This window comes from Scyliorhinus torazame, chromosome 7, assembly GCF_047496885.1.
Source record: "Scyliorhinus torazame isolate Kashiwa2021f chromosome 7, sScyTor2.1, whole genome shotgun sequence".
Lineage (NCBI taxonomy): Eukaryota > Metazoa > Chordata > Chondrichthyes > Carcharhiniformes > Scyliorhinidae > Scyliorhinus > Scyliorhinus torazame.
In genome coordinates, this window is record NC_092713.1 from 153,685,343 (window position 1) to 153,698,062 (window position 12,720).

Below are 12,720 nucleotides of genomic sequence, written 5' to 3' on the forward strand. Positions count from 1 at the left end.
ACCAGAACATGTGGGTGTGATTCGTTGGGCTTCTCGAGCATCTCGCACACCTATCCTCTACTCCAAAAAATTTACTGAGCCGTGCTCCAGTCATATGAGCTCTGTGTAACACCTTAAATTGTATCAGGCTTAGCCTGGCACATGAGGACGATGAGTTTACCCTACTTAGGGCATCAGCCCACAGCCTCTCCTCAATCTCCCCCCCCCAGCTCTTCTTCCCATTTCCCTTTCAGCTCATCTACCCCCTCGTCCCTCATTTCCCTATATATGTCTGATACCTTACCGTCCCCCATCCATGTCTTTGAGATCACTCTGTCCTGCGCCGGGAGCTGCGGGAATTCCCTCACCTGTTGCCTCGCAAAAGCCCTCAGTTGCATATACCGGAATGCATTCCCTTGGGGCAACCCATATTTTTCGGTCAGCGCTCCCAGACTTGCAAACGTCCCATCTACAAACAGATCTCTCAATTGTGTTACTCCTGCTCTTTGCCATGTTCCAAATCCCCCATCCATTCTCCCCGGAGCAAACCTATGGTTATTTCTTATCGGGGACCGCACCGAGGCTCCCGTCTTTCCCCTATGCCGTCTCCACTGCCCCCAAATTTTCAGAGTAGCCACCACCACCGGGCTTGTGGTGTATTTCTTCGGTGAGAACGGCAACGGCGCCGTCACCATAGCTTGTAGGCTAGTCCCCCTGCAGGACGCCCTCTCCAATCTCTTCCACGCCGCTCCCTCCTCTTCTCCCATCCACTTACATACCATTGAGATATTGGCGGCCCAGTAGTACTCACTTAGGCTCGGTAGTGCCAGCCCCCCTATCCCTACTACGCTGCAAAAATCCCTTCCTCACTCTCGGGGTCTTCCCGGCCCACACAAAACTCATGATACTCGTCTCAATCCTTTTGAAAAAAGCCTTCGTGATCACCACCGGGAGGCACTGAAACACAAAGAGGAATCTCGGGAGGACCACCATTTTAACCGCCTGCACCCTCCCTGCCAGTGACAGGGATACCATGTCCCATCTCTTGAAGTCCGCCTCCATCTGTTCCACCAACCGCGTTAAATTTAACCTATGCAATGTACCCCAATTCTTGGCTATCTGGATCCCCAAGTAGCGAAAGTCCCTTGTTACCTTCCTCAGCGGTAAGTCCTCTATTTCTCTGCTCTGCTCCCCTGGATGCACCACAAACAACTCACTTTTTCCCATGTTCAGTTTATATCCTGAAAATTCTCCAAACTCCCCAAGTATCCGCATTATCTCTGGCATGCCCTCCGCCGGGTCCGCCACATACAACAACAAATCGTCCGCATACAGAGATACCCGGTGTTCTTCTCCTCCCCTGAGTACTCCCCTCCACTTCCTGGAACCCCTCAATGCTATTGCCAGGGGCTCAATCGCCAGTGCAAACAATAATGGGGACAGAGGACATCACTGCCTCGTCCCTCTATGGAGCCGAAAATACGCAGACCCCCGTCCATTCGTGACCACGCTCGCCATCGGGGCCCTATACAGCAGCTGTACCCATCTAATATACTCATCTCCAAAGCCAAATCTCCTCAACACCTCCCACAAATAATCCCACTCCACTCTATCAAATGCTTTCTCAGCATCCATCGCCACCACTATCTCCGCTTCCGCCTCTGGTGGGGGCATCATCATTACCCCTAGCAGCCTCCGTATATTCGTATTCAGCTGTCTCCCCTTCACAAACCCAGTTTGGTCCTCATGGACCACCCCCGGGACACAATCCTCTATCCTCATTGCCATTACCTTGGCCAGAATCTTAGCGTCTACGTTCAGGAGGGAAATAGGCCTATAGGACCCGCATTGCAGCGGGTCTTTTTCCTTCTTTAGGAGAAGCGATATCATTGCCTCTGACATAGTCGGGGGCAGTTGTCCCCTTTCCCTCGCCTCATTAAAGGTTCTCATCAGTAGCGGGGCGAGCAAGTCCACATATTTCCTGTAAAATTCAACTGGGAATCCATCCGGTCCCGGGGCCTTTCCCGCCTGCATGCCCCTAATTCCTTTCACTAGTTCCTCCATTTCGATCTGTGCTCCCAGTCCCACCCTCTCCTGCTCTTCCACCTTAGGAAATTCCAGCTGGTCCAGAAAACACATCATTCTCTCCTTCCCATCCGGGGGCTGAGCTTCATATAATCTTTCATAGAATGCCTTGAACACTCCATTCACTCTCTCCGCTCCCCGCTCCATCTCTCCCTCCTCATCCCTCACTCCCCCTATTTCCCTCGCTGCTCCCCTTTTCCTCAATTGGTGGGCCAGCAACCTGCTCGCCTTCTCCCCATATTCGTACTGTACACCCTGTGCCTTCCTCCACTGTGCCTCTGCAGTACCCGTTGTCAGCAAATCAAATTCTACGTGTAGCCTTTGCCTTTCCCTGTACAGTCCCTCCTCCGGTGCCTCCGCATATTGCCTGTCCACCCTCAGAAGTTCTTGCAGCAACCGCTCCCGTTCCCTACTCTCCTGCTTTCCTTTATGTGCCCTGATTGATATCAGCTCCCCTCTAACCACTGCCTTCAGCGCCTCCCAGACCACTCCCACCTGGACCTCCCCATTATCATTGAGTTCCAAGTACTTTTCAATACACCCCCTCACCCTTAGACACACCCCCTCATCCGCCATTAGTCCCATGTCCATTCTCCAGGGTGGACGCCGTTCTTTTTCCTCCCCTATCTCCAAGTCCACCCAGTGTGGAGCGTGATCCGAAATAGCTATAGCCGTATACTCCGTCCCCCTCACCTTCGGGATCAACGCCCTTCCCAAAACAAAAAAGTCTATTCGCGAATAAACTTTGTGGACATAGGAGAAAAACGAAAACTCCTTACTCCTAGGTCTGCTAAATCTCCATGGGTCTACTCCTCCCATCTGCTCCATAAAGTCTTTAAGCACCTTGGCTGCTGCCGGCCTCCTTCCAGTCCTGGACCTCGATCTGTCCAGCCCTTGTTCCAGCACCGTGTTAAAATCTCCACCCATTACCAACTTCCCCACCTCTAGGTCCGGGATACGTCCTAACATGCGCCTCATAAAGTTGGCATCATCCCAGTTCGGGGCATATACGTTCACTAAGACCACCGCCTCCCCCTGTAATTTGCCACTCACCATCACGTATCTGCCCCCACTATCCGCCACTACGGTTTTTGCCTCAAACATTACCCGCTTCCCCACTAGTATAGCCACCTGTTTTTCGCATCTAGCCCCGAATGAAACACCTGCCCCACCCATCCTTTGCGTAGTCTAACCTGGTCTATCAGTTTCAAATGCGTCTCCTGTAACATAACCACATCTGCCTTAAGTTTCTTAAGGTGTGCGAGTACTCGTGCCCTCTATCGGCCTGTTCAGCCCTCTCACATTCCACGTGATCAACCGGGTTGGGGGGCTCTTTACCCCCCCCCCCCTTGTCGATTAGCCATCCCCTTTTATCCAGCTCCTCACCCGGTTCCCACGCAGCTGTGTCCCCCCCAGGCGGTGCCCTCCCGCCCCGCCCACCCCATACCAGCTCCCCCTTCTCCCCAGCAGCAGCAACCCAGTAAATCCCCCCTCCCACCCCCCCCGCTAGATCCCCCACTAGCGTAGTTACACCCCCCATGTTGCTCCCAGAAGTCAGCAAACTCTGGCCGACCTCGGCTCGCACCGTGCGACGCCCCCTCCTTCCTGCTTCCCTATTCCCGCCATAATTATCATAGCACGGGAACAAAGCCCGCGCTTCCCTTTTGGCCCCGCCCCCAATGGCCAACGCCCCCAGCTCCTCCACCTCCCTTCCTCCCTCCCCCACAACCTGTGGAAGAGAGAAGAGTTTCCGGGTCGCAGGATTAACAACATAAAAATCATCTCTCCCCCCTTTTTCCCCCCTCTTCACCCCCCATATTCGCCCCACCACTTTGTTTCAAACGTTCTTTTTTATTAACCCGCTTATTCCAATTTCTCTTCAACAATAAATGTCCGCGCCTCATCCGCCGTCTCAAAGTAGTGGTGCTTCCCTTGATATGTGACCCACAGTCTTGCCGGCTGCAGCATTCCAAATTTAATCTTCTTTTTATGAAGCACCGCCTTGGCCCGATTAAAGCTCGCCCTCCTTCTCGCCACCTCCGCACTCCAGTCTTGATATACGCGGATCACCGCGTTCTCCCACCTACTGCTCCGAGTTTTCTTTGCCCATCTGAGGACCATCTCTCTGTCCTTTAAACGGAGGATTCTCACCACTATGGCTCTGGGAATTTCTCCTGCTCTCGGTCCTCGCGCCATCACTCGGTATGCTCCCTCCACATCCAACGGACCCGTCGGGGCCTCCGCTCCCATTAACGAGTGCAGCATCGTGCTCACATATGCCCCGACGTCCGCCCCTTCTGCACCTTCAGGAAGACCAAGAATCCTTAAATTCTTCCTCCTCGCATTATTCTCCAGCACCTCCAGCCTTTCCACACATCGTTTATGGTGTGCCTCGTGCATCTCCGTCTTCACCACCAGGCCCTGTATATCGTCCTCGTTCTCGGCAGCCTTTGCCTTCACGACCCGAAGCTCCCGCTCCTGGGTCTTTTGCTCATCTTTTAGCCCTTCAATCGCCTGTAATATCGGGGCCAACAGCTCCTTCTTCATCTCCTTTTTAAGCTCTTCCACGCAGCGTTTCAAAAACTCTTGTTGTTCAGGGCCCCATATTAAGCTGCCACCTTCCGATGCCATCTTGGTTTTTGCTTGCCTTCCTTGCCGCTGCTCTAAAGGATCCACCGCAATCCGGCCACTTTCCTCTCCTTTTTCCATCCGTATCCAGGGGGGATTCCCTTCTGGTTTACCGCACAGTGCTTTTAGCCGTTAAAATTGCCGTTGGGGCTCTTATTAAGAGCCCAAAAGTCCGTTCCACCGGGAGCTGCCGAAACGTGCGACTTAGCTGGTCATCGCCGCACCCGGAAGTCGGAATGGAAATTGTTGTGAGTTAAGGCATGGGCAACAGAGTTTTGGATGATCTTGTGTACGTTGGGCAGAATGTGACCAGCTAGGATTGCATTGAGGATTGTTTTGAGTAACGAGGCATAGATGAGCGTTCTAGCAGCAGATGAGATGGAAAAAGGCAGTAGTGATGGCTGGAATAAAAGGTCAAAAACTCACCTGAGGACCAAATGTGATACCAAGGCTGCAAATGACTGGCTTAATCTCAGACTGTTTCAAAGGAGAAGGACAAAGTTGGTCGTTAGGGGATGGGTTTATAGCAGAGACCAAACACAATGGCTTCCATCTTCCCAATATTTAATTGGATGAAATTTCTACTCCTCCAATACTGGATTTGGATAAGCAGTGTGACAATTTAGCAATAGTGGAGGAGTCAAAATAGTTGGTGGCGAATATGTGAAAACTAATGCTATTTTTAATGATGCCGCCAAGAGACCGCATGTAGATAAGAAATAGGATGGTCCAAGGATTGATCCTTGGGAGACAACTGCAGTAATGATGCAGGGGCACAAAGACCAATTAATCCTCTAAAATCAGAGAGATAAAAACATGAGAGCAGTCCCAACGAACTGGATGAAAGTGGAGAGGCATTGGAGGAGGATGGTGGTCAACTATGCCAAAGGCTGCAGGCAGGCTGAGAAGGATGAGGAGAGAAAGTTTACCTTTGTCACATAATTGGTAAAAGCCCTTTCAATAATGTGGCAAGGACAAAAAAGTGATTGGCGATATTTAATATTGAGTTCCAGAAACATGGGAATGAGAGGCGACAATGCATTCAAGGACTTTGGAGAGGAAAGGGAGATTAGAGATGGAACAGTAGTTTGCAAGTAGGATGGAGGGATCAAGGCTTGGTTGTTTTGAGGAGAGGGATGATTTTTTAAAATAAAATTAGAGTACCCAATTCTGTTCTTTTCCAATTAAGGGGCGATTTGTGTGGCCATTTCACCTACCCTGCACATCTTTGTGTTGTGGGGGTGAGACCCATGCAGACACGGGGAGAATGTGCAAACTCCACACGGACAGTGACCAGGGGCCGGGATCGAACCCGGGGTCCTCGGTGCCATAAGGCAGCAGTGCAAATCACTTCGCCACCATGCCACCCCTCAGAGAGGGGTGATGACAGCGAATTTAAACTGGTAGCCAAGTTCCGCACGGCCTCAGTCGGGATCTCGGGTTCATGTCACATTACATATAATCCCCACCATACTTTGCAGAATCCTACTAACTGTCCTGGCTTGACACAATTCACACCTCGATTATCTGTGATTATCCCTCATTCCACTCACACTCTTTGTTCCTGTAAAGACTTGTTTACCTGTAAAGACTTGTATTCCAACCATTCTTCATATTCCAATCTGTAATTATCTTGCAATTGTGTCTCTCCTGTATATGCAGTGATTGTGAACCTGTCTCCACTTCATCTGATGAAGGAGCAGCGCTCCAAAAGCTTGTGGTTTCAAATAAACCTGTTGGACTTTAACCTGGGGTTGTGAGACTTCTTACGGAGCAAATTTAAAGGATAGGGCGAAAGACAACACGTGAAGAGAGGAACCATTTACAATATCAGCCTGGAGTGTAAGTTGGATGATCAACAGTTTAGTGGTAATAGATTTGAATGAACAGGAGGTGCGTCTCATGGACAAGATGTAATCAAAATGTGGAAGAGGGGAGATGGAAGAGAAACAAGATAGAGATGAGGGTTAGGGCAGGGGAGAGCTTTGCAGGAAATTTACCCAAGTGGACCCGTGGAAGGGAGGCAGCTGATCGAATTGTCTCCATTTTAGTGACAAAGAGGTCAATGAGCACGTCGCACTTGTTAGAGGTGGAGGGGCTGGAGGTTTAAGAAGAAGGTCTGCCGTCGAGAAAAGAAACTGGCGTTATCTATTTCAGACTGTGAATATCTGTCCATCTGTTCTTTTTTAAATCTTTGTGTCTGGTGTCTGAAAGGTCATCCAAAAAATTATAAAAATAGAAGTTCAGTTCGAACTACCTGACTTGTCAAAGTGCAACACATTTCTCAATAAATAGGATGAACTTTGCAGAAATGATCATGACAAAAAAAGTTAAATTTTGATGGGTTTTTCACTTACCAAAAGTTTTGTAACTGTTATTTGGCTTGTGGCTCACACGCTGCCTCCGTTTAATCTCCACCAGCGGCCTCCTTCTGGCAATCGGAGCAGAGGAAGTCGTTCTGGTTTTTGGTGAACGCTTCGTAGTTGTAGCCGTTGTCTGAGTGGTGGTGGCAGTGGTGATGTCTGTGGTAATTGGAGTTGTGGTGGTGGCTGTATTGATTGTGCTGGTGGGTACAGTGGTTATGGTGATGGATACAGTGGTTTTGCTGGTGGGTGCAGTGGTGGTGATGGGTACAGTGGTTATGGTGGTGGTTGTGGTGGGTACAGTGGTTGTGGTAGTTGGTACAGTGGTTGTGCTGGTGGGTACCGCGGTTGAGGTGATTGGTACGGTGGTTGTGGTAGTTGGTACGGTGGTTGTAGTTTCCGTTATAGTGCTTGTGGTGGCTGCCTTAGTTGTGGTGATGGCTACAGTGGTCACAGGGTCAGTGATGGGAACTTTGGTGGTGATTACTGTAGTTGGTGTGGTGGTGGTGGGGATTGTGGTGCTCATACTTGTTGCTGTTGTCAGAGGTGTTGTGCTCATAGTAGCTGCTGTGGTAGTGATGGCAGCAGTTGTGGTGGTTGAGGGGGGTGAGGGGCTCAAGGTGGTGGTTGCAGTGCTGGTGGGGGCTGCACTGCTGCTGGGAACAGCAGTGGTGGTAATGGGGATGGTGAAAGGAACTTTGCTGCTGGGGGCTGTGGTGGCGGCTGCCGAAGACACAGGAGCAGAGGTGGGTGGTGGAAGGGACACTGTGGTGCTGGCAGAAGGCAGTAAGGTTGAGTTGTGCCTCACACCAGTTGTGGTGGGAATTGGAATGGTGGTGGAAGTTGTGATTGTTGTAGAGGGTATAGAAAGAGTGGAAGCAAGAGTTTTGTTGGGAAATGTTATGGAAGCCGTAGTGTTGGTAGCATTAGGGGCAATGCTATTGGTTTGTTTGGGTGCAGCAGTGGGTGTATCTGGGATTGTTGCAGGCGGGATGATCACATTAGTACTACTGGAGGTAGCAGTCACATCAGCGCTTTCTGAGGCTGTGATCGGGATTGGACTGGCAGCAGTCGGAACCTCTGTAAGGACAGTGAGATTCAGCTGTCGTCTTGCTTTTCCCGCTGTCTCTGGATTGATAGTTGTGAGTGGTTCCAGTGCGGGATATGGTGCCTCTGAAACGTTTACCGCTGGCTCCATGTGCTTAATGAGTTGATCATCCAAAAATAGTACATTTGCATCTTCTCCACTCGCCGAGCTGATTTCTGAAAACAGAGCAAGAGAAAGTGAGTTAAGTTTAACTGAAATTCTGATGACAGGCCCCCCCATAATGTGACTGTCTTTATTCTCTTCTTTTGGTGGAAGTCCTGCTGCGAATTGCCTGTTAAGTTCAACTCAATGTTCAATCAGAGCTTGCTGATTTACAGTATTTTCAGAATCACAATTTATTTGGTCACATCAAGATGATTGCAACATGGATATTTTATTGGCTTTTGTTGGCTCCAGCTCAAAGCTGTTTCAATGATATCATCACTGTTGGAATTGAGAATAGCTTCAATTGTTAGCATTTTCCATAGGTTATAACATTGAACTAAGTAAGGATTTGAACCACTGTTGGAGTGAGGATTTTCACAGTTTGGGGTCTTTTCAAATTCTTGCATCTCATTTCCCAGAAACAAGTTTTGGTTACAAAGAGTCAAAATAAAGCAAACTCTTGTACCAATCTACATCTAAAATGTCCTCATAATTCTTCATAAATGAGCCACACTATTTCTTAAACATTCCAATGGTGTACATACTAACATAATATCAGAAGCAGTCCTTTGAACGTTGTCTGTCGTTCAATACGATCATAGCTAATCTGACTGTGGCCACTTCCCTTCTTGCCCCTCATAACATACATGCACAGAAAATAGGAGCAGAAGGAGGCCATTCAAATCTTTGAGCCTGCTCCACCATTCATTATGAGCATGGCTGATGATCCAACTCAGTAACCTGTTCCCGCTTTCCCTCCCATATCCTTTGATCCCATCCACCCGAAGATCTATATCTAACTCCTTCTCGAAAACATACAATGTTTTTGGCCTCAACTGCTTTCTGTGATAGCGAATTCCACAGGCTCACCATTCTCTGGGTGAAGATATTTCTCCTCATCTCTGACCTAAATGGTTTACACCGTATCCTTAGACTGTGACCCCTGACTCTGGACTCCCCTGCGATCGGGAACATCATTCCTGCATCGACCCTGTCTAATACTGTTAGAATTTTATAGGTTTCCATGAGATCCCCCCTCATTCTTCTAAACTCCAGCAAATATAGAATCAAAGAATTTACAGTGAAGAAGGCCATTCAGTCCATCGTGTCTGTACCGGCCCTTGGAATGAGCACCCTACTTAAGGCCACACCGCCGCCGTATCCCACCTAACCTTTTTTGGAGCAAATTAGCATGGCCAATCCACCTAACCTGTACATCTTTGGACTGTGGGAGGAAACCGCAGCATCCGGAAGAAGCTCATGGCTGTCATCTGATTTTTGTTAAACTTGGTCAAGTTCTTTTGAGTTTATACAACTGATACACTAGAATTACAACATGACAGATAACCAAGATAATTCTGAATCAACGCAATCTCACCTCATACGTCAGTTCCACCATCCCATGAAACAGTCTGGTAAACCTTCTCTGCACTCCATCCATAGCAAGAACATCCTTCCTCAGATAAGGGGACCAAAACTGCACACAATATTCCAGATGTGGTCTCTCCAACGCCCTCTATTATTGCAGCAACACATCCCTGTAATCCTCAACGCCCTCTATTATTGCAGCAACACATCCCTGTAATCCTCACACTACGAAAGTCAGCATACCATTTGCCTTCTTCACAGCCTGCTGCACCTGGATGCTTACTTTCAGCTACTGGTGTACAAGGACACCCAGGTCTCATTGCACATTTCCCTCTTTCAATCTATAGCCATTCAGATAATAATCTGCCTTCCTGTTTTTGCTACCAGAGTGGATAACCGCACATTTATCCACAGTATACTGTATCTGCCGTGCAATTGCTCAGTTAATTTGTCCAAATCACAATGAAGCATCTCTGCATCCTCCTCACAGCTCACCCTCCCTCCCACCCAGCTTTGTCATCTGCAGATTTTTGTTCCCTCTTCTAAAACATTAATAAACAGAGTAGCTGGGGTCTGAGCACTGATCCCTGCAGCACCCCATTGGTCATTTGGAAAAAGACCCATTTATTCCTACTCTTTGTTTCCTGTCTGCCAACCAGTTTTCTATCCATTTCAACACACAGTCCCCAATTCAATGCACTTTAATTTTACACACTAATCTCTTATGTGGGACCTTGTCGAAAGACCAAACTAACAACATCCGTTGGCTCCCCCTCATTAGTTCTACTAGTTATATTTTCAAAAACTTCCAGTAGAGAAGTCCAGCATAAATTCCCTTTCTTAAGTCCAAGCTGACTGTGTCCGATCCTGCCATTGTTTTCCAAGTGCTCGGCTATTAAATCTTTTATAATGGACTCTATCTAGCATTTTCTCCACTACCAACATCAAGCTGACTGATCTATAATTCCCTGTTTTCTCTCTGCCTCCTTTTTTAAATGGTGAGGTTACATTGGCTACCCTTCAACCTATAGGAATTGTTTCAGGGTCAATAGAATCTTGGAAGATGACCTCCAATGCAGCCACTATTTCTAGGGTCCCTTCCTTAAGTACTCTGGGATGTAGACTATCGGGTCCTGGGGATTTATCAGCCATCAATCTCACCAACACCATTTAACTACTAATACTGATTTGCTTCAGTTCCTCTCACTAAACCCTGTGTTCCCTAACATTTCTGGTACATTTTCTGTGTCCTCCCTTGTGAAGACAGAACCAAAGTATGTATTTAGTTCATCAGCTATTATTTGTTCCCTATTATAAATTCTCCTCTTCCTGACTGTAAGAGACTTACATTTGTCTTCACCAATCTTTTTCCCTTCACATATCTATCAAGGCTTTTACAGTCAGTTTTTATGTTCCCCACAAGCTTACTCTTGCCCTTATGGGTGATTTTAATCTGCATATAGTGGATTGATTCTTAATCAATCCACTATATGCAGATTAAAATCACCCATAATTACAAATGTTCTTTTATCTCGTGCATCTCTAATTTCCTGTTTAATACCATCCCCAACATCACCACCACAGTTTGGGGGTCTCTATACAACCCCCACTAATATTTTTTGCCCCTTCGTACATTGTTCCTCCCATTATTCCAAACAAATATACACCTCCAAGAACCGATATTTCAAGATGTCCTTTGGGGTTTTGAGATACTCCTGCAGGTAAACTCAGCGGGGTTCTTAACACCAGACATAATAGAGGGTTTAGCAGCAAAAGAGTTGAGGTAGGGATGTATATGAGCACCGTTATAGAGGTAGTCTTGAAAAGATTGAGTTAATGTGAGGCCAAAAGCTTCAGTAGGACACCAAGGTTGTGAACTGTCTGGTTCAGCCTCTGTTTCCATGGAGTGCAATGGTTCAGTGGCAAGAGAGTTTAGAGCTGAATTCAGGCACAATGGCGAGTGTGTTAAATTCTAATTGCTCCCAACCCATGAACTTCTTGGTCCTGGTTCAACACTTAAATGCAATAATCTCAGCGTAAAATGGTCCAGTTTTAATGGTCCAGTTCCTGCCTCCAGTGCAATGGCTCCACAGTCATGTTTCATCTTTAGACAGCAGCAAACTCCTGACTGAAATTCACTGCCTAACGGCATCACAACAGTATGTGTACTGTGAAAGTTCACGAATACAGTCCACCGGCATCATCTTCGTGTGACTAACTGCAGCATTGTCAGTATTGCCCACACCTAGAGATCAAGTAAAAACTAACTAAGGTCACGTTCTTACAAAGTTGAAAATAAAGCAATTAAAGGTTGTACCAGAATTTCTTTCCCAGTAGAATAAACGTATTTAATAAAGTTTGCTTTGTTACTGCTGGACTGGGTTTGTGGGAGGTGAACGGGGAACCAACAATAGGGGAAAAGCGTACTTGACCTCGTTCTCACCAACCTGCCTGCAGATACATCTGTCCACCACATAAACATTGCATTGAGGATAGACTCCATTGTGTTGTGTGGCACTACCACGGTGCTAAATGGCACGGGTTTCAAACAGGTCTAGCAATTGAAGACTGGGCAACCATGAGGTGCTGTGGACCATCAGCAGTAGAATTGCACGTAATCACAATCTGTAACCTCATGGCCCAGCATATCCCCACCCGACCATTACCCCCAAGCCAGGGGATCAACCCTGGTTCAGGGAAGCATGCAGGAGGGTATGTCAGGAACAGCGCCAGGCATACCTAAATATAGGGTGTCGATCTGGTGAAGCTACAATACAGGACTACTGTGCCAAACAACATAAGCAGCAAGTGACAGACAGTGCTAAGCAATTAAACAAGGGGATCAGATAGAGTCATAGATGTTTACAGCATGGAAACAGGTCCTTCGGCCCAGCTAGTCCCACTTGCCTGCATTTAGCCCATGTCCCTCTATACCCACCCTGCCCATGTAACTGTCTAATTACTTTTTAAAGGACAAAATTGTACCCGCCTCTACCAATGCCTCTGGCAGCTTGTTCCAGATGCTCACCACCCTCTGATCTCAGC

General features: G+C 47.8%; 1 protein-coding gene across 1 annotated transcript in view; it reads right to left on the bottom strand.

Annotated features, from left to right (window-relative positions):
* olfml2ba (olfactomedin-like 2Ba) overlaps positions 1–12,720 on the bottom strand; it is a 74,336-nt gene that overhangs the window by 24,459 nt on the left and 37,157 nt on the right. Inside the window, exon 6 of the mRNA XM_072511679.1 lies at positions 7,050–8,318. Within this exon, the coding sequence (XP_072367780.1) occupies positions 7,050–8,318 (1,269 nt within the window). The remainder of the gene's footprint in view (positions 1–7,049; positions 8,319–12,720) is intronic.